General features: G+C 39.6%; 1 protein-coding gene across 1 annotated transcript in view; it reads right to left on the bottom strand.

Annotated features, from left to right (window-relative positions):
* The window catches only part of ATP10B (ATPase phospholipid transporting 10B (putative)), an 88,795-nt gene that overhangs the window by 24,755 nt on the left and 41,034 nt on the right, over positions 1–23,006 (bottom strand). The window contains exons 6-13 of the mRNA XM_084636531.1: positions 22,456–22,583; positions 20,605–20,857; positions 17,215–17,450; positions 8,282–8,470; positions 6,254–6,875; positions 5,628–5,734; positions 4,301–4,427; positions 2,585–2,769 (exon numbers count right to left, since the gene is read on the bottom strand). Coding sequence (XP_084492657.1) covers positions 2,585–2,769; positions 4,301–4,427; positions 5,628–5,734; positions 6,254–6,875; positions 8,282–8,470; positions 17,215–17,450; positions 20,605–20,857; positions 22,456–22,583 — 1,847 coding nt within the window. The remainder of the gene's footprint in view (positions 1–2,584; positions 2,770–4,300; positions 4,428–5,627; positions 5,735–6,253; positions 6,876–8,281; positions 8,471–17,214; positions 17,451–20,604; positions 20,858–22,455; positions 22,584–23,006) is intronic.

A 23,006-nucleotide genomic window follows, 5' to 3' on the forward strand; every position in this document is an offset into this window, starting at 1 on the left:
CGCATCATCTCCGGCATTGGCACCCTGACAGCAGGACTATCTGGCTAGGTGGACTCTCTCCTCAGGCCCTACGCTCCCAGCGCTCCCAGCTGTCTTTAAGACACCATTGACTTCCTGAGGAAACTACAATCCATTGGTGATCTTCCAGAAAACACCATCCTAGTCACTATGGATGTAGAAGCTCTCTACACCAACTTTCCACACAAAGATGGACTACAAGCCATCAGGAACAGTATCCCCGATAATGTCATGGCAAACCTGGTGGCTAAGCTTTGTGACTTTGTCCTCACCCACAACTATTTCAGATTTGGAGACGATTTATACCTTCAAATCAACAGCACTGCTATGGGTACCCGCATGGCCCCACAGTATGGCAACATTTTTATGGTTGACTTAGAACAATGCTTCCTCAGCTATTGTCCCCTAGTGCCCCTACTCTACTTGCGCTACATTGATGACATCTTCCTCATCTGGACCCATGGGAAGGAGGCTCTTGAGGAATTCCACCAGGATTTCAACAATTTCCACCCCACCATTGACCTCAGCCTGGACCAGTCCACACAAGAGATCCACTTCCTGGACAAATACAGTGCAAATAAGCAATGGTCACATAAACACACTCCATACTGGACACCTACTGATCGCTATACTTACCTACATGCCTCCAGCTTTCATCCAGACCACATCACATGATCCATTGTCTACAGCCAAGCCCTAAGATACAACCGCATTTGCTTCAATCCCTCAGACAGACACAAACACCTATAGGATCTCCATCAAGTGTTCTTAAAACTACAATACTCACCTGGGGAAGTGAAGAAACAGATTGAGAGAGCCAGAAGGGTACCCAGAAGTCACCTACTACAGGACAAGCCCAACAAAGAAAGTAACAGTACACCACCAGCCATCACCTACTGCCCCCAACTAAAACCTCTCCACCGCATCATCAAGGATTTACAACCTATCCTGAAGGACGACCCATCACTCTCACAGACCTTGGGAGACAGGCCAGTCCTAGTTTACAGACAGCCCCCCAACCTGAAGCAAATACTCACCAACAACCACACATCACGCAACAAAAACACCAACCCAGGAACCTATCCTTGCAACAAAGCCCGTTGCCAACTCTGTCCACATATCTATTTAAGGGACACCATCATAGGACCTATTCACATCAGCCACATCATCAGGGGCTCGTTCACCTGCACAACTACCTAAGTGATATATGCCATCATGGGCCAGCAGTGTCTCGCTGCCATGTACATTGGCCAAACCGGACAGTCTCTACGCAAAAGAATAAATGGACACAAATCAGATATCAAGAATTGTAACATTCAAAAACCAGTAGGAGGGCACTTCAGTCTCCCTGGACACTCAATAACAGACTTAAAAAGTGGCCATTCTTCAACAAAAAAAACTTCAAAAACAGACTTCAACGAGAAACTGCAGAACTGTAATTAATATGCAAACTGGACACCATCAAATTAGGCCTGAATAAAGATTGGGAGTGGCTGGGTCACTACAAAATATAATTATCCCTTTGTTGATATTCACCCCTTCTTGTCAACTGTTGGGAATGGGCCACATCCACCCTAACTGAATTGGCCTCATTAGCGCTGACCCCCCAGTTGGTAAGGCAACTCCCATCTTTTCATGTGCTGTATATTTATACCTGCTTACTGTAATTTTCACTCCATGTATCTGATGAAGTGGGTTATAGCCCACAGAAGCTTATGCCCAAATAAATTTGTTAGTCTCTAAGGTGCCACAAAGACTCCTCATTGTTTTTCCAGAAAAGTTACTTTATCCACTATTTTGCCGAGTATGCCTGTGCTACTCACTGTATGAACCTTTTATTTCCAGTGAATATACAGGTAATATTTGTGCAAATCAATGCTAGACACACCACAGGGAGTACCTAGGAAATGATCTCATTATTTTTACAGGACCATGAGAACTATTATGAGAAGGTTAAATGGAATGGACACTGCTGACCCAGACAAAGAGGCAGTGCTAAATGTTCCCTACTAAATAACTAATTTCTTTTGAAGCCTAACTACTCTAACTCCATTAAGGAGCATGCAGTACACCTTGCTATAAGGTTCTGAAGGGAATGGAATCTACATGTGCACATTTTTTCCAAGCTGACTCATGCAGTACTTTAAAATTGTCCTCCTACAGAAATCGCCTGGAGCTAAATGATCATGGCAAGTGAAAATTCCATTGCAAGGAGCAAAGCCAAACATCAACACTATTATGCGATCAGGCACTCTAACTGCAAAATTACCTTTTCTCAAAAGCATAATATTCAATGCCCCCTTTTTCTTGGAAAAAAAAAAGATTATTTTCATGTGGAAAATTCATTATATTTTAATCTCATAAAAATAATCTATAAAACCTGCTTGGACTCTGAATCATACAGCATGATGTGTGATCTAAAGAGTCAAAGGCCTTTTTCCAACAGGCCTTGAGGGATTTTTTTTTTTTTTGGCTTTTCATGAAGCATTAATACAAAATGAAGCATTTCCAAACCCCAAATCATTGAAGGAAATGGAATGCACTTCCCACCTTTTTCTGGACGTACCTTATTTTCAGTATTAATGGTAAACACAGTGTCTTTTTGGTCCAGAAGTTTACAAGAATATGCAATATTAACTGCTGTTTCCTGCTTGTCTCCAGTCAGCACCCAGATTTGTATCCCAGCCTCGCGGAGAGCTGCAATAGTATCAGGCACTCCATCTTGCAGCCGATCTTCAATCCCTGTTGCTCCTAGTAAAAGGGGAAGATGAGAAGTGAGCCAATTTATTTCCCTTTGAAAGCTGTGGTGAGATGGCTTTAAAAAAAATATCAGAAATCTTTGATTCTAAATAAAGAAAGATCCTGCATGTACTGATAGCTAAGCCAATGCTAAGGTTGATATAGATTCAGATGGCATAAAATTAAACCTGCCATTGAGGGGAAAATCTTTACGCAGATTCCCTAAATTTTTGCATGATCTCCAGCCTCACATCAGTCCTGCAGGAAATATATGGATGAATACTGAGTACTTCTAAGTGATTAACACAGACAAAAATCTGCATTTAGATTGAGATTTAAAAAAAAAAACAAACCACCAGCAATCAATGACTAGTGACCATTCATTGTACCTGGCACGGTAGTGTCTCATTTAATTTCTTTTGAATACTCCAAAATGACAATGTACTGGCCAAGGAATATACTACGTGCATTTTTTAAGAAGTATGGTAACAGTTCCCATCACAGGAACTAGAAAGGATGCAATTCTACACTGAATCTTGGCTGTTTAATTGAAAGACACTCTACGGCAAGTCAGATGCTTCTTCCATCAAAAGAATGAGATAGGATACATCAAATTTCCTCTTTTGAAACGTGAAAACTTAGGTGAAGAAGCCAATACTTATACTGAAGGTAAATCACCATATGAAAGAGTGATAAACAGTCATCTCTTATCTCTTCCACTAGAGGCCACTTTGAAATTGCTGTAACAGTGATACTGTATATTAAAGATCAGTATTACTTAAAGCAGAAAAGGATACTTCTCTGAGGAAAATTAAGTAGGAGTGCATACAGAGGGTTTGTAGTTGGCAAAGGTGATAGATTCTGACAGCTACACTAGCTCACCTATAGCACTGTTTACAGTATTTACTGTTATTATCCTAATTTTTTACACACATCATTGCAGAGATTATGGAGAGCCATAATAACAACAGGCTGAAATTAAATAGAGCAGGATGACAAAGTGTTGAACATACAGCACATAGGGAAATAGGTTAAACCTAGGCTCCTTTGAAAAGCCAAGCCTAAAATAGCAAAACATTTGGACTCAAGATAGAGAACATTAAACTACTCTCATTTTTAGAAAATAATGGTGCTTTGGTGCTATAGGGATGGTTGCCGTATAAGTACCTAGATAGATATCTTTTTGCATGATGTACTGTAGTTTTTTCGAAGTGGAGAAAACTAACAGCGGAACACAGATAAATCACAAATCCATTGGCAAGCATGTGCATATACAGAAAGAGTGCATATGCACACAAACCTTAGGTACCAATATAAAACACTGTGCACCAACGTTAGTGCTCTGGACACAGCTTATGCGTATAAAAATATTTCCCTTGGAAGCTACATCCAGCGCTAATATATTGGTATCAAAGAATTGCAAAGGGCCACAGGAAGACCTTTTAATATAAATTTGTCTGAGTCATTGTTTCTTTGGTTACCAAAACCATCACTTGAAAGCAAGCAATATTTCACTCAGTAACGAGTCTTTATTTTTAGCTACCTAGCAAGGTGAGTTTGGTCTCCAGATGCTGTGCTGTGTCCATTAATAGCTCATCTCTGTTGTCAATCGCTGCCTCTGCCTCACGACGAAAATTGGCCCATTTCTGAAAGTCATCTTCACTTAAAACCTGTGCAACAGGGATACAGGTATGCCACATATTCAGATTTAGGTAGAGCAGTTGCTCAAACTGTGTGTAGTCTGTGGCCTTTTCTGGTGGTTCACAGAATGAAACAGAACCAAGAATCAAGCAGTGGGGAAGAATTGGGAAGTGGTACGAGGAAAGGTATCCATGAGAGGAGCACTCTCTCAGCAAAGCAGTATGGATGCAGAATGGAAAGTTTGCATAGGCAGAGTATTGTTGAGGTAGAATACCAAGTAATAGATTTTTTAGAGAATCGTCAGCTACAATTGAAGATGCTTGTGTTTTAAAAATAACTTCATTCTTTGCATTTGAGTCTTATCCTGTAAAGCACAATCTTGCATCTATTACGTCAGTCTACTGGTATAAAATATTTGGATGCAACAGTTTCAGCATTATGTCTTTCCCACTGAATCTAAGAAGAGCTCACCTTGATCTAAACTGGAGAAATAGGGCAGCAATATTTTGGATCCCAGAGTGGTAATTACTACCCCAGAGTCCATTTGCAACATATCACCTCACCTTTAACCTTCCCTAACTGAAAGCTGCATGGACAAGTAGAAATGAGGAAAAACAGACCTGATTTCTCAATTTGCATAAAATGCTATAGACAGCAGCTGTCTCATCTTTAGGAGAGGCATGGCCTGGAAAGACAACTGGTCCCAGTGCTCCTCACCAAGGACCGAGAGCATTGCATGCTGGGACATGTTGTTTCTGAAGGCTGGACTCCAGACCTCTATGGGCTGGATTTTACCCATAGGCTGAACTTTCATCACCACTGTATTAAAGCCATCAGGATAAAGCACAACTGCTCCAAATTGAGTACAAGATGTTTGAAAGCCGAATGCCAAATAAAATTTAAAAGAACAGCTAATAAATTGTGATTCTGTTTGATCTTGCCTGGAATCACTAACTAGGAATAGATAGGGTAGTCTTAGGAGACAGATATTGCTGACCAAACCCATCTAGATAAAAGATTTTGTCTCTGACAGTGACCAAATACTTCAGAAAAAAAAAGTGTAAAATCAATTTGTTCATAGGAAAAGTTCCCTTCTAATCCTAGGCAGTTAGGATTTGGCTTGTAGCTTTATGCATAAGGGTTTATAATTCTTACATATCTCCAGTCATAAATCTGTTCACATGTACAGGACATCGTTAACAAATAGCATTAGTCCAATTACTTCTTACCTTCTTCGCTATGCACAAGGTTCGCAGGCCAGATTGTGCATACCAGTCCAGGTGTTTCTGTGTTTTAGAATGTATTCTTATCAGCTTCCTCCCCATATTAATGTCAGCTGTGAAATATAAGCAGTCAGCTACTTATTTCTAGTACAAAGCATTCCAAACCCGACAGCAAAATAAAATAACAAAATAATAATAATAATTAACAGGCAACATAGGAGCTGGTGTACTAACAAAACAGCAATTCCTTGCAAAGCCCATAAATATTAATTTGTGTTCCATAACCTCACAAGCATATGCTCCAGGATGGCATTTCTTGGTCTTCTTTATGTTACTGCTCTATTGCTGCCAAGTTAAAATACAGTGGTCGGGGTTGTATGACAATATTATTGCGAAATACACCATCCAGTTAGGTTAGGCTGCCTGTGAATCTTAATTAGCTTTTTCCATATTCCAAGCACTCTTCAGGTTAAACAAACCCCTCAGTTTTGATCTGCAGCAATAATGCTATAAGGGACTTGTTATTCCTGTATAATCCTAAAGCTTGGATATAATATTGTATTCAGGAAAAAGTACTGTAAACTTAACAGACAATATAGTGATAATAGTTCGCTAGCTGGTGCACTAATTACCTTTGGCAGGGTCTTCCAGTAAATCCATTATGACAGAGTCAGCTCCCTTGGTGTAGACAATTATCTCATTGGTAAAGGGGTGCCTCACCACCACAGACATCCTTTTTCTGACTGAGTCAAAACCCAAGGTGCAAAGTATGTCAAAGGCCAGGAGGGTACCTTGTGGCAACCTCACAGTTACCTGCTCAGGGGTCCTGGACATTAAAGTGAAACTGTAAGCCCGGGCGGCGTGGACAAGGGCTGCCTCATCTGGGCTCTCAGCCTCGTAACAAAATTCTGGCTGCAAATGGCCTTGACTAACAGACCCAAACACCTCATCCAGGGAGGCACTACCAATCTCTATGCTGTCTTTCCTGGGCATTGCATCTGCTCTACCATCACCATTGTAGTCACCATCTGCTGAGTTGGAGCAAGTGTGGATGGAAATGTCATCTTTGTTATAGGAGTCTGTCGCAGCTGGATTCTCTTTACCGTTCTTTGCATTAACACTTGCTCCGAGGTCTGAACTGGACTGAGTCAATGAGAAAGATTGACCAAGGTTTGCTAATTTTAGCCGTTGAAGTAGCTGGTGAATCCTCTCCAGGGAGATCCCTGATGGTTTCATCAGTGGTGGCACTGTAACCTTGAGACATGAGAAGACATTGGGAACATTACACCTGAAATTAAACAAGGTGAGCCACAAGAACCTTTACAAATTCCCACTGCAGTGCTGTGAATCAAAGTAATGATTTTTTTTAAAAATATGCGGCTGTACTTTTTCTAACTAATTATGTCAAGGGATTTTCAGGACAACAGTTAACTTGGCTTCTAGATTCAATGGTGATCTATGGCAGACACAGAATGGTGCCCTAAAAACCTAACCAACTACCTAAGATAATTAAGCAAGGTTTTACAGTAAGAGAACTTTGTAGCATATTAAAATCAAAATATTTCCTCAAGTACAAGGGAATGCTGCAGACACTGAGGTAGCCATATTGATTTATCTTACTTAAGATTGGCAAGTTCTTAACGGCCACCGTGGTAGACAGGGAAATATGTAGGTAGGGATGGAGAGGAGTTATTTAATTTAAGAGCCAGTGTGGACAAAAACCAAAGGGATATAACTAGCTATCAACAAGTTTGGGCTTGAACTAAGGCAAAGGTTTCTAACAATCAGAGGAGTGAAGTTCTGAAATAGCCTTCCAAGGGGAGCAGTGCGGGCAAAAAAGTTAACTCACTTCAAGACTGAACTTGATATGTTTATGGAGGGGATGGTATGATGAGACTGCCTACAAAGGCATGTAGCTGATCTGCGACTGCTAGCAGCAAATATCTCCAATGACTGGTGATGGGACACTAGATGGGAAGGCCTCTGAGTTACTACAGAGAATTCTTTCCCAGATGTCTGACTGGTAGGTCTGATCACATGCTGAGGGTCTAATTCAGGGGTTGGCAACCTTTGGCACATGGCCCATCAGGGTAATCTGCCCGTGCTGCTGCCATTGACTGTGAATGGCAAACCACGGCCACTGGGAGCTGTGTGGGGCCGTGCCTGCGGATGGTCAACACAAACACAATGTCTCTTGGCCCACCAGCCGATTACCTTGATGGGCCGCGTGCCGAAGGTTGCCGACCCCTGGTCTAACTGATGGCCATATTTGGGTTGGGAAAGAATTTTCACCTTCCTCTGCAGCATTGGGCCCAGATCACTTTCAGGTTTAAACTAGTGTAAATGGTGGATTCTCTGCAACTTGAAGTCTTTAAACCATGATTTTCAGACTCCAGTAACTCAGGCAGGGTTTAGGAGTCTATTACAGGAGTGGGTGGGTGAGATTCTGTGGCCTGCAATGTGCAGGAGGTCAGACTAGATGTTCATTATGGGCCCTTCTGACCGGTAGAATAGCAGTCATTGGAGTTATTGCAGACAGAAGATAGAAAACCATACGGCAATTCCAAAACAGTGCTTTTTTACCACTACAGATAGCTTTCAATTTTAGTATACAGATTTTAAGCAAATCAATTCTCCTTATGTATTTAAAGTGAGATTACCCTTTGTCTTGGCTCAGTTGCTGTGGAGACCACAACAGTATTACAGATAGCCAGTGCAAGAAAAAAGTCCATAACGGATGTGGAGGAGTAGGTGTCCTTTGCAGATGGAAATGATGCCGAAGACTCTATCTGGAGTGCAGCATTTCTGACTTTCATCAACAGCCTGTTATCAGGGGTCACATCCTTTTCCTGGAAGAGAAGTTATTCAGTAAGGATCCCCCGCATTTGGGATTGTGTACGACCTGCACCTTAGGAAATGCTTGTACAGAACTATATACTCTATTGTACCCAGCATATAGAAAAAAAGATAGAATTCCCACTGTTGCATAAATAGATGGTCAAGGTCGGGGATAGCTCAGTGGTTTGAGCATTGGCCTGTTAAACCCAGGGGTGAGAGTTCAATTCTTGAGGGGGCCATTTAGGGATCTGGGTCAAAAACTGGGGATTGGTCCTGCTTTGAGCGGGGGTTGGACTAGATGATCTCCTAAGGTCCCTTCCAACCCCGATATTCTATTCTATTCTATCATTACTAATTAAATCTTCAAGGATCTTCTGAAGAAGAGAAGATTCTCCATCTTGGAGACTGTGCAATGAGGTGCTCAGATATTATGATGATGGAGGGTAGAATAAGAACCTACATAGAACAAAATAGAAAGGCGGTCACTTCACTGGGCTTGCAAAAAGTGCAAGTCAGGCCAGAATCTGAACCTAGATCATTAAAATTTATGTTATAGAAGCTGCACTATTGCCCTAAACCCAGAAGCAGACCTAAATGGGCAGATCCTTGAAACCGCTGATCACTGAGTTAAATGGAATGCTTAACAGGGATAAGTGACCACCCAATGAATCCGGTTGCAAGTTCAGGGTCTACGTTTAATTTTTGCTCTTCACTCTGTATGGTCAATTTCACTTTTTGTTCTCATGCCCTAATGTCATTTCCAAAAAATGCAAGAAATCAATCGCACCCTTCAAAGTGTTTTCACTCAATTTTTAAAAAAAGATCATTAATTTCTGTGATGTGGTATTGTAATCCCTAGCCCCCACCTGATTTTTAATAAATTTGAATTTAGTTCAGGCCATATTTAATAAGAGCTTCCAGTTTTAAAATAGGAGCTGAGGCTTTTAGATTTCTTCTTTAAACTACTGCCAAAACAATTTAGCTTCCTTCTCAGTTCATCTCTGCCATTGCCCTCTCTTCCTTCAATCTGGCACAATTATTATAAAGTTCCCAAATCTGCAACAACAACAAATCAATAACCTTCAGGGCTGTGTTGTGCTGAGCTGAATGTGTTACATTTTAACTCCCGCTTGCTAAAGTGAATAGAGATTCTAAAATTATCTAATAATTGAAAATAAATCTCTCTCTAATTATACTGGACAGAGCTTGAGTGAGACCCAAAGACAAAATAAGATGATGCATCAAGCTTTCAGCTACAGGAGACCCTCTTGTGTCTCTGGGGTTGCTGATTTAAACTGACATTCCTTTGAAATAAGTGAAAGATCTAGACATATCAAGTATGTTCAGCAGCAAAGACAGTGCATTTGTGTTTACTGGCTGCTACAGCATCACACAATGGAAAAAAAAAAAACCACAACCTGAGGTTCCCTATTACTTGCATGATTTCAATGAAAAAATACAAATTGTACATACAAAATCCCAAAAGTTAAAGCAAATTTTTCCAGGATCCATACACGTTCTAATATAGTAACTGATTACTGAACATCTAGCTATTTATGCTGTATCTGTGCTCTTTTTATCAAATCCCCCAAGGTACACTCATGCAAGCAGCAAAGCACAATAACATACACCTCTCTCTTGCTCCTGTCCATCATCCAGCCATCCAGTTTCTACTGCATCTATATCATTAGTATCCAGTACTGCAGCACCATGCAGCAGACGAAGAATTATTTAACCTCAGGTATGCTACTTGTGCAGAAACTTTCTGTACTATATTTCTCTGCATATTACAGTTATTGAATGTTAAGAGGACACTGTCAGGTTTGAAAAGCTAGATAGTGCACAACTGAAGCTTAGAAGAAAAGTTTTCATTATCTTAAAAAATGAAAACAGATGTTGGCTTGAATTTATATGTTTCCATGTAGCTGGATGGTAATGTATAAGAGACAGATAGCGAAACTGACACATCTATTTTCACTGACCAAGCTGAGTGAAATGCAGAAATTAAACAATCAGCATTAAGAATGAAAAATCAATTAACACTTAAAAATCCTGCCATTGTTAGTAAGCTTGTTCATTATTTATTAAATGGGTAAGACCATTTAAGATTTAAAGGGTAATTTATTAATAGTTTTCATCTGAGTGTCCCTTTAAATGAATACAAAATTAAAAATAAGTTACTGACTTTAAAAGACATTAACTATGAAAACTGCCAGTCTTCAAGCAATGTTTCTAATAATAGTGATATTTATAGGACATGCAATAGCAGACTTATTAAATCTAGATCAAGAGAGCTGTAAGAACCTTAATTTAAAAAGCACAGCAAAGGGAAAATGGACAGTAATAATCTTCTTTCCAACTTCTTCCATAATTTATTCCTTTTCATATTGTAAGGTTTCTCCTTCCATTCTTCCATAGTACAAGTAAGTCCTCTCCCCAACCCAGGATCTATTTTTTATTTTGTAGCACATGATCTGATGCAGCCTTTTTCGCTCAGAGAAGTTGTTGCAGCAGCAGCAGGAGACAAAATTAATAAAAGAAATTGGCCATCTCTCCACTTGAGACACAAATAGAAACCATGAAGCTGGCCAACATAAGGGAACATTTGTAGGTCCCAGCATGAAATGTGTAATTCTGATTGGGCTGCAGGCTGTTTCTCAGTGAAGCTGGGTTTTGACGGATACAAAAAGAATTAGTTTTCATTTTCATCTGTGGCGTGAAGGAAAGAGAAATCTGATTTCTCATCTATAAACGTCTCAATAAGATTAATCTTTCACCTTCCTCACCCTGCCTCCCCATTTCCTCACTAAAACAGGGACAAATTAATGACACAGAAAACACTCTCTTTGGGGTGTTCTGAAATACAGCTTTTTTACCATTCTTTATTCCTTTCCCACACATATGATCTTCAGTTATGCAGAGGCAATACAAATTCCCTGGCACTGGTATAAACACTACAAACTTGACAGGTATTCTGAATTTTAAATACTATCTTTCTCTTTCATCTTGGGAATTGATTAGGTAGGAATTGATTTTCAATCTGGCTTTAACTCAATCTCTAATTTTGCAGGGGTAATTGTTAATTGCACCAGAAACAGGTATCAAATTGCTGTCATTTATGCTAAAACTTACTATGAGGTGAAAAATGTGGACACAAGTATTTGCAGGAGCACAAATAGAGGACACTACTGTAAAGCAGACTATGCTGGCTCTTGCATCATATCTTTGTAATTTCTATTCCAGAATGGACCACACAGTGCTGCTTATATTTTTCTCCAGGATCAGCAGACTCCATTTTCATTAACTCTATCAAATGCCATGAAAGAATCATCATCATCATGTTTCCTTCTCAGAATTACACTGACATCAACATATTAATTGACGAAACCGTCTCATATTTCAACAAAACAGCAAAACCTGTCAAGCATAGATGGACTCACAAAACAGTCAAGCTTGGATAATTTTTGTAGCCACCTAGCTCCATAATCCTAAAATGTCTCAAGATATAGCGATAAAGTGTAAAACCCATACAAGAGGGCATTAGGAGATGTCTGGGAACCCGACTGGGTCTGGGGAGGAGACAGCCAAGCTAATGGCAGGCACCTCCTTGTGGCGGATGTCCAGTGCAGGAACTCCATAGGGAAGGTATACAGTGACCAGATAAATGGCTTGGGAAAGGACTTAAAAAGAGGTGACAGTAAAGGAGCGAATGGGGGGTGGTTGGATCCCTATGATTGATATGGCAGGGAGCTAACCCCCATTATTATTCCACCTTAACCCTCTTGTGAGGCGGCGGGGGCGGGAGGTGGATGGTAAGGTCCCGGCAATGGATTTGCTTGAGTGACCTGGATGGAAAAAGGAGGAGGAGCTGGTAAAAAGCCCCCTCGGTAATTATGGCATAAACATAGGGTTACCTGCACTGCACACTTTTATCTGCCAGGTAGTCCCAGACATCTAATAATAAAGTTGTGGCCTGATTAAACCCATGTCAAATATCACCTGTCTTTCTTTCGGTATAGCCAGACAATAGATTACTAACAGTACAAATATACTGTAACTAATGCAGACTGCTTATCACTCATGCATGTAAGATCACTTTCCAGTTGGCTTTGCAATCACAGTATAGTAGATGTAGTTGGGAACTTTTTGACAAAAACACGTTTTGTTGGAAAATGCTGATTCATTACAGAAACGTGTTGGTTTTAATTAAACTTTCATCAGGAAGATTTTTTAGGTCCAGAAAGAACTGCTGATGAGTGAAATAGACACATTTGCCCCAGAATAGCCTATAGTCTGTTGGAGAGTGCTCACAGAAACAGTCTCTCTCTCTCTTTTTCTCTTTCTGAGTCAACAAATATTTAATTATTGAAATTGAGGGAGACTAGCTGTAGAGCCAGATAGTGAGACAAATCACCTGCAATGTGGGAGACCCAGGTTCAAGTCAATGGTACAAATAAAGGCAGATGAGGAATTTGAACCTGGGTCTCCTAATTCCTAGGTGAATACCCCTAACCAGTGGACGATTAGCTATCCAGAGGAAGTGTCTGTTTGTCTCCGTTTTTTTCATGAAACAATTTGAAAGGTCTTTGCTTTGTCTTGCATCAAAATGGAAACAATGTTAAAACCTTGACATTTTCTGCAAAATTGAATTGGTGTTTTCCAGCCAGCCCTACCATACAGAGAACATTGCTTAAACTAAAAAAAAAAAAAAAAAGAACTCTTTACACTTCCTTTTGGTTCCACACCTATTTGGCATTTACAGAAGATTCTCTCTTGTTCAACACTATTACTTTCCATTGAAGCTCAGTATATTCCATAGCATACTTATTATATTATCAGCTCTCCTGCTTTAACACTTCTCTTGGCAACAGCCCCAACCATGCAGGTGCTCACAGCAGATGCGGTGCTAACCTGTATCCAAAAAACACTCTTCTTAGCATTGCCAAGTTCTTCAGTTTTCCTTTTATCTGGGGCTACCAGTTTTCATAGCTGGTACAACACTTGGAAACTTGGCATTTAGAAGCCCGCCCCCCCTGCAAAAGTAGGATCCCAGTTTGTGACCCTTTGGACACTCCTGTCAATTATTATATAAAAAAGATTTTTGTCTTGCCTTTTGTCTGTTTGATACAAAGATTCAGGAAAATGTACATGGAAAATACAAATTCTAAAAACATAAGAATGGCCAATGATCCATCTAGCCCAGTATTCTGACTTCTGACAGTGGCCAATGCCAGACGCTTCAGAGGGAATGAACAGAACAGGCAATCATAGAGTGATCTGTCCTGTCATCCACTCCCAGATTCTATGCAGTCAGAGGCTAGGGACACCCAGAGCATGGGGTCGCATCCCTATAATTTTCGTGTATAGCCATTGATAGACCTATCCTCCTTGAATGTATCTAGTTCTTCTTTGAACCACGTTATAGTTTTGGCCTTCACAACATCATCGGGCAATGAGATCCACAGGTTGTGCATTGTTTGAAGAAGTGCTTCCTTATGGTTGTTTTAGACCTGCTGCCTATTAATTTCACTGGGTGACCCCTGGTTCTTGTGTTATGTGAAAGAGTACATAATATTTTCTTATTCTCTTTCTCCACACCAGTCATGATTTTATAAACCTCTATCAAATCTCCTCTTAGTCACCTCCTTTCTAAGTTGAAAATTCCCAGTCTTTTTAATCTCTCCTCATATGGAAGCTGCTCCATACCCTTAATCATTTTTGTTGCCCTTCTCTGTTCCTTTCCAATTATAATATATCTTTTTTGAGATGGGGTGACCAGAACTGCATGCAGTATTCAAGGTGTGGGCGTACCAGGGATTTATATAGTGGCATTATGATATTTTCTGTCTTTTTAACCTATCCCTTTCCTAATGGTTCCTAACATTGTTAGCTTTTTTGACTGCCACCCCATTGAGCAGATGTTTTCAGAAAACTATCCACAATCACTTCATGATCGCTTTCTTGAGTGGCAACAGCTAAATTAGACCCCGTCATTTTGCATATGTAGTTGGGATTCTGTTTTCCAGTGCTCACTACTTTGCATTTATCCACATTGCATTTCATCTGTCATTTTGTTGCCCAGTCACCCAGTTTTGTGAGATCCCTTTGTAAGTCTTTGCAGTCAGTTTTGGATTTAACTATCTTGAGTAATTTCGTACCATCTGCACATTTTGCCACCTCACTGTTTACCCCCTTTTCCAGATCATTTATGAATATGTTAAGCAGCATTACTCCCAGTACACATCCAGGGGTGACCCTATTATTCACCTCTCTCCATTCTGAAAACTGACCATTTATTCCTACCCATTGTTTTCTATCTTTTAACCAGTTACTGACCCATAAGAGGACCTTCCCTGTTATCCCAGGCTCTTCAGTAAACTCAACAGTCATAAGTGACAGAAAGCCTTGTCAAAGGCTTTCTGAAAGTCCACTTATCCACCAAATCACCCTTGTCCTCATGCTTGTTGACTCCCTCAAAGAATTCTAATAGGTTGGTGAGACATGATTTCCCTTTACAAAAGCCGGCTTGACTCTTCCTCAAAATATCATGTTCATCTATGTGTCTGATAATTTTGTTCTTTACTACAGTTTCAACCAATTGACTTGGTATTGAAGTTAGGCTTACTGGCCTGTAATTGCCAGGATCGCCTATGAAGTCTTTTTAAAAAATTGTTATTACTTCAGTTATCCTCCAGTCATTTGGTACAGAGGCTGATTTAAGTGATATGTTACATACTACAGTTAGTAGTTCTGCGATTTCATATTTGAGTTTATTCAGAGCTCTTGGGTGAATACTATCTGGTCCTCGTGGCTTATTACTGCTTAATTATTCAATTTGTTCCAAAACCTCCTCTACTATACCTCAGTCTGGGACAGTTCCTCAGATTTGTCACATAAAAAGAGTGGCTCAGGCATGGGAATCTTCCTCACATCCTTTTCAATGAACACACATGCAAAGAATTCATTTAGCTTCTCTGCAATGGTCTTGTCTTCCCTGAGTGCTCCTTTAGCACTCAGGGAAGTTGATTGCCCATTTGCCCCACTGATTGTTCAGCAGGATTTCTGCTTCTGATGCATTAAAAAAAATTGCGGTTAGTTTTTGTGTCTTTTCCTAGGTACTCTTCAAATTCTTTTTTTGGCCTGCCTAATTATATTTTTACACTTGACTTGCCAGAGTTTATGCTCCTTTCTATTTTCCACAGTAGGATTTGACTTCCAATTTTTAAAGGATGCCTTTTTTTTGCCTCTAACATCCTCTTTTACTGTGCTGTTAAGCCATAGTGGCATTTTTTGGTCCCCTACCTGTTTTTTTTTTTAATTTGGGAAATACATTAATTTGACGCTTCACTGTGGTGTTTTAAAGTAGTTTTCATTCAGCTATATTCACCTCTTGGACCGGAACCACTTAGGACTAAATCAAAAATTGCCTCTCCACTTGTGGATTCCAGTGTTAGCTACTCCAAGAAGCAGGAAACCCTAGTTTTAACTGAATTTGCAAAGTGAAGTGAGACATTTTTTAATTCCCACCCTTAAAAAATGCAAAGAAGAATTGGAGAGAGAGGCACAAAGCTATTGATTCTGACTCAATGATTTTACAATAATAGGAAAAGTAGTTGGGGAAAAATTCTCTTGAAGGAGATGTTTTACACACCTGAAATGTCATGATCCATGAAGCAAATAGATACATAGAAGTTCTCAATGTACTATGTGGTAAAATGGGATGGAAGACAACAGACCAGCAAGCAATAAGATTATCATGAAATAAACAGATTCCAGAAGTTAACAGAATACTAACTGATGTCCACTTCTACATAACAGAGATACTGAGTTAGCAAGACAGAAGCTTGTAATAAATACATTCATAAGTCCACATCCCAGAAAGAAAAGTCACTGGGAATCAGTGGGCATAAGATATTGCCATCCGGAGCTTCTTTGCAGAATGAGGGCTTAGGGTTTGACCCCATAAAGTCCTGAGCTCTCTGGCTGAAATCCAGTAAAACACTTGAATATGTGTGTAACAGAGCAGATTGAAAAAGCAATAATATTTGGGAAAATTTTGTTCCTCTTTTCAAATTTAAAAAAAAAAAAAAAATCCAAATTCTGAATTTTGAAAAATTTCAACCTGCTGTACAGCGGGTCACAAAAATAGGACAAAATTTTTGCAAAAATTATAACAGAAAATGTTGACCCATTTTTTCTGTTGAAGTTCTGACAAACTTGTGGTGAAATTCTGGAAGTTTTCGATCAGCACTCGTGTTTAATTTTAAGCATGTGCATAGTCCCACTGGTGTCAATGGGACTACTCGTGTACTTGAAATTAAGGATGTGACTAAGTATTTTGCTGGATTGAGACCAGAGTGCTCAGCGTTTTGTAGGATTACAGTCTTATTTTGGAACTACATTTTATATAAAACTCAAATTTTATAATTTTTAACTTTGTACTAAAAACCATACTATGTTCACTGTATTTTATCTGTAGTGAAGTGTGAGACCTCTCTTCTGACAGAATAACAAAATACTGGTAACTCTCCTGGTGGCTCAATTTGTCACTTTTTCATGATATAGTGTAATAGACTGAAATTCATCTGAGGTGACCATGTAGCATTCTTTGGCAAGTAGCAGGTTACAGTTTCCTTGTTCCCAATCTAGTAAATGAGTGCTATTTCATTGACGCTTTTCAGCTCCCTCCTCCCTTCAAAAAACTGCATAAAGCAGAGATCCCAAAAACATATTGACCTAATCTGAAGTTACTCACTATGGTACTGCTGAACGCCACTTGAGACTGAAGGCTGTCACAACGCCCCAATGATTTCTTCCTTGCATGTCCCTGAAAACGTGCTCGGGCACTTTGGCACCTCCTCATGGGCTTAGTGTTTTTCTGTTTTAAAGTGTCTGGTTTCTCGATCTTGATAACAGGAAGAGCGAAATGCTGATATCTTGCCCAGTCTTCATCATCTGAGTCCAGTTCCTTATGGGTCTCCAGGCGTTTGGCTGGAAGAGAGAAACCAATATCTTGCCTAGTCTTTTCTTGTTATTAGCAGTATTAATTAGAAGATTTTATTATTATTATTACTAAGATAATCTGTGACACTCTGAACCTCAAAATGACACCCTGTACTCACATATTCACCACTGTTATATGTTTTGTACAAAGCATGCCTTGTGAGGTATCAATTGAGAAGTCATAATCTGTGGAACATTACTACCCTGTTGAATTGTATGCATTACCACTGTATGTGAAGTTATGGAGTTTGCTATATGTTTGTTACTGAAATATGTTGTGAGTCTGGGAGACACCCACAGCCTTTCAGTAGCAACAAAAGAGCAACTAACACCTCCAAGCCAGATTTACATTATGGATAGCCAGCCAGACATTGATGGCCCATTAAGGAGAATCCATTCTCCCAGAGGGCCTCTCCTGAAGTACATAGACGGAGACCCAGTGTCTCAGCAGGGCATTTAGAACAGGTGACCTCTGACTCTATGTTTGAGACACTATCTTTCCGTGCACATGGATTGGGGGAGTATAAATTGGGGATGGTGACAACAGCCCTGGCCTCTCTCCTCCCCCACCTACTCTGAAGGCAACAAGAACACTGGGAAGACAAAGACTTTGAACTGGGGAAATTGGTCTCAGGCTAAGAAGGAAATTCAGCCTGCGTATTAAGAACTGTAACCTACCTGTAACGTCCAGTGGGGTAAGAAAAACTGATTCAAATCTTGCTTAGTCTGATAAAGTTTAGAATATAGACTGTGATTTTATTTTTATTTCTTATGTAACCAACTTTGATCTCTATGCCTAACTCTTATAATCACTTAAAATCTTTCTGTAGCTAATAAACTTATTTTAATGTTTTATCCTTACCAGTGAGTTTGTCTAGAGTGCGTGGGGAATCTACTCAGATTACAAAGGCTGGTACATGTCCACTATCCTTCGATGAAGTGTTGAACTAATTAATGAGCTTGCATTGTTCAAGAGAAGATCTTGAGCAGGTACATTTCTGGGGTGGAAGCCTGGGGGGATTTGCTGGTGTTTCTCTGTGTATGGTTCATGAGTGGCTTAGAGCAGTGGCTCTCAATCTTTCCAGACTACTGTACCCCTTTCAGGAGTCTGATTTGTCTTGTGTACCCCAAGTTTCAACTCACTTAAAAACTACTTGCTTACAAAATCAGATATAAAAATATAAAAAAGTGTTACAGTGTTACACTATTACTGAAAATGTACTTACTTTCTCATTTTTACCATCTGATATTAAAATAAATTGATTGGAATATAAATATTGTACTTACATTTCAGTTTATAGTATATAAAGCAGTATAAATAAGTCATTATCTGTATGAAATTTTAGTTTGTATTGACTTCACTAGTGCTTTTTATGTAGTCTGTTGTAAAACCAGGCAAATATCTAGATGAGTTGATGTATCCCCTGGAAGATTTCTGCATACACTCAGGGTACACATACCCCTGGCTGAGAACCACTGGCTTAGAGAGCATTTATTGAATTTAGCTGGGTGAGTCCCTGCATATTGTTGACTGAGTGATCGTAACATCTGGAGGGGTTGTGCTGCTTGTCACTGGCAAAACATCCTGAGAGACAGCCCAGGCTGGAGCATTAAGAGGGCACAGCAGTCCCACAGTTCCAGGTTGTACACTGGAGACCCATCACACAATCTTTCAACCATCACCAGAAAAAAACTTCCATGCATAGTTCAGTTTCTTGGCAAGCCTCCCACTGAAATGTTTATCATTACAAACCAAACCAAACCAAACAAGAAACTGATCACTTTTATGGACTTCTGTTAACTAAAATATCTTTAGCTGCACTTTTTGCAGTTCAGTGGAAGAGAAGAATGAACTATGGTAATTCACAAATTTGGTAATGTTTTCACTCACAGAGCATGAAAATCTATTTGGCAGATGCTGGCCATCTTAATGACATTCTAAATATAATGTAGAGGTGGTGTAGTTATATGCATAATAAAGTACTTTGGGCCTAATTTTGCATTACCCACACAGGAAAAACTCCCACTGAAGAACACAACATGAAAGGGAGTTGCGATCAAATGGGAATTTTGCCTTAGCAAGGACTGTGGGATTAGACCAATAGTACTGTTATCCTTTTTTGACCCAAGTGGTTTGTGAAAGTTTGCGGCCCTGAGGGGGTTGCAGTTGGGTGTAAAAATTGACGATGAGGTCTAGTGTTTTCTTTGAGACAAACTTATTTATTTAAAAGGAACATATAGAATCCTGCATCTCTGAATGCAGAAGGAACCAAAACAAGACAGATTCTTTGCTTACAGTCCCAAACATCTTTAGCCAGCACCAGACCCAGAAGCCCATTCTCTAGCTTCTTTCAGGGCCAGAGACTGTGCTTGACCAGGCTCTCTTAGTATGTCTTGCTTCAGTTTGTCTGTCCGTGTGCTCAGTTTGTCTGTACGTCACCTTCTCTCTCTCTCTCTCTCTCTCTCTCACTCACACACACATTGTGCCCTCCGTCTATATGGTGTGAGTTTATGCCTATTTTTAGGTGGGGCTCCTTAACTATCTCTTACAGCTATCTTAAATGAAGACAGCATTCACACCCATCAGTTTCAGTGAGGTTTTAACAAAATCCATAACAGTATTTATTAATGAAAAAGTAACTATCAGCAAATGGACCTAGCCAAAATACCCAGATTCAAATACCTGCAAACTTTGGGGAACTTCAGATATGGACTTTGTAGTTTAGGCCCGTTTCTAGCAAACGCATAATTGTTCCTACCTTTCACATTACCCAGATGGTTGTATGGTAATTACTTTTGGACCCACTGAGTTTAATTACCACTTATCTCACTTAGTAAGAATCAGAGAAAGGTAGGGGTGGCAGTTACTGCAGCGAGGTGAATTTAAGAGGATATTTCTTCCTTGCAGTCCTGAATTGTTGATCACAATAGAACAGAGGCTGAGGTGTTTGATGTGGGAATATGAAGATTAGTTGTGTGGCTTCACAATAATTTTTAAAAACTTCCACTCTCTAGTGAACCTTATAATAAGACAAAGAAAAATCAAAAAACCCCCAAACAAACCACAAAATGAAACACTAAGCCACTAAGGTACAGTAGGTATAGTAGGCTCATAATACAATAATATTTCTTTGTGTTTTACCATTTTCCTGATGTGAAAACTCATTTCCATCGACAGTACAGCGCCGAAACACCATCTTGTTCTCTGTTAGCGTCCCAGTTTTATCTGAGAAAATGTACTGGATTTGCCCCAGATCTTCAGTGATATTTAGGGCTCGGCACTGTATGGGCAAATCTACATCTTCATCATACAGATCAATGTCACTGTGAATTAAGAAAACTTGGCCCAGCTTGACAAACTCGATGGACACGTAGAGAGAAATGGGGATTAAAATCTGAAAGAAGAATGTTCCACAAGATGTTAGAACCTCAGTGGTGGGTCTTTTTTCTCGCTGTACTTTTCACTATCAGCCAAGTCCCATGTCAGTTGCAGTCATGACACTTTATGGAGAAGAAAAAGAACCAGTTCTTTCTGGAGTCTAAGTCTTATTAACTCAGTGGCAGGGAGATTTTCACTGTCCCTGTAATTCACAGGGAATTTATAGGTCACGGTCACCCTCACCGAAGCGCTGTGACCTCCATGATGTAGCATCTTGACCATAAGCACAGAAAATAATGTTCATGCATCTGCTGACTCTCACTAAACATGCATCTATGGGAATGGTATACTACCAGGAAATTCATATTTTAGGACTGAGGCTATGGTGCCAGAAACAGCCATCCAGAAGTGGAATGATGCTGTACACATAATAGCACCCTATGGATAGGTGCGGTGGATGTGGGTCAAGAGGTGCTATATTTGGAACTGCTCAGATGGGATTCACAACACTATCCAAAATGTGTTTCTAGGCCAAGGTGCATCTTTCTCAGATTGCTCCTAAAATAGGATGGACTAGCATATTTTTCAACTCTTAACATAAATACATTTCACAAGTAACTGCTTTGTTTACCACTTTCCCCTCTCCTGTTATACCCCAAAAACCTCTAAATTCCCAAAACGTACAAGTATTCTGTTTCAGAAATAATGCACAACTTCCCTAGGGATTCTACCAACAGCTCAGAAAGTTGTCCTCATATTTTATTCATGTTAAACAAATTCTGTCTGTTTATATCTCAGTGGCTATAATAATAGATATGAAAAATAAATCCCCATTCCATAAAATGTTCTCAGTTAGGCTTAATCAGACTCAGATATATGGTCTCCCAGTTCTAATTTATCTTCTTTTTCCACGCCAACACAGCCTTATCTAGTTATTATTCCCTGTTGGTAAAGTGTACAAAAATTTTTGTTTCACTGTTTCCTTGAGCTACTAAGTAGAATTCTCATTCTGAATCAGGGGAGAAAACACTGACAGTTCTAACATACTGACGGAATTGTCCTCCTTCGTGTGCATGCAATCAATTCTGGAACTAGTTTAATGATATTACCACCGCCTTCATATCAATACACTGGGAAAGGGTCAGAAGAAATAAAAAAAAGACTGTATCTTAAATATATATAATTGTGGGTATATACATACCTACATACCCATACTATAGTGACTATCGTGAATTGACTGTAACTATGTATGGGTTTTCAGATGCTGTAGGACCCTAAAACGTAAGAAGCTTTCAAGATAAAAAGATGCTTCCACCTGATGTATATAGCAACTGGTTCTCTACCATGTGATCTTTATTTACAAATACACAAAAGGCTGTTATCATTTAAGCATTCTACAGTAATGGTCCATAATATTGCACTAACTACTAGTTAACTAACTAACTAACTAACACACACACTAGTATTTTGGACCATTTCTGTAAAATACTATAGTATCTTTACAAAAGTTTTAAAAATAAATTCAACTATCAAGAGGGTGTAACTTGACATCTGCTTGCCAGCCATTATATCACCATTTCCAAAGCTACAGCTTTTTTAAAATTTCTGTTTTACCTGTAATAGGATTATCATTGTCAAGAACATGTAGAAACCAGCAAGAGCTGAGGAAAGGTAGTTGCCATTCATGTCTGGGACTTCATATGGTGGGCGTTCTGAAAAATTCCCATTCCAAATGCCATGACCTATACAGAATCAACACTATTTTAGTGGAGTAAGCTGAGCAAAACAGTGGTGGGGCAAGAGTTCTGGAATATTCTATTTCTTATACTCTTGTTAAAAAGGAAAAAATATTCCACAGCAAAGGCCCCAAGCAATGCTGTAAGTCTACTGTAAACTGCACCATTAATGTAGAACACCATTGCACATTTTTATAAAGGTTAGATTAGTAGTAAATTTGAAGTGTGGGTATCCTTTAGGGAATCCTCTTCCTCCTCCGTTCTCCCACGGTCTGTGGGAGTTTCCCCAGAGCTCTTTCCTTTACCCTTTGCTCTTCTCACTTGAATCTGTGTAAGCAAATGGAATCACCCAGAGACAGAATGTAAGTATCAGCTATACTAATGACTCAAGTTCAAGAGGACAGTGGAGAGAGAAATTTAATGTGGCCA

The sequence above is a fragment of the Lepidochelys olivacea genome, assembly GCF_965140295.1.
Source record: "Lepidochelys olivacea isolate rLepOli2 genome assembly, chromosome: 8".
Lineage (NCBI taxonomy): Eukaryota > Metazoa > Chordata > Testudines > Cheloniidae > Lepidochelys > Lepidochelys olivacea.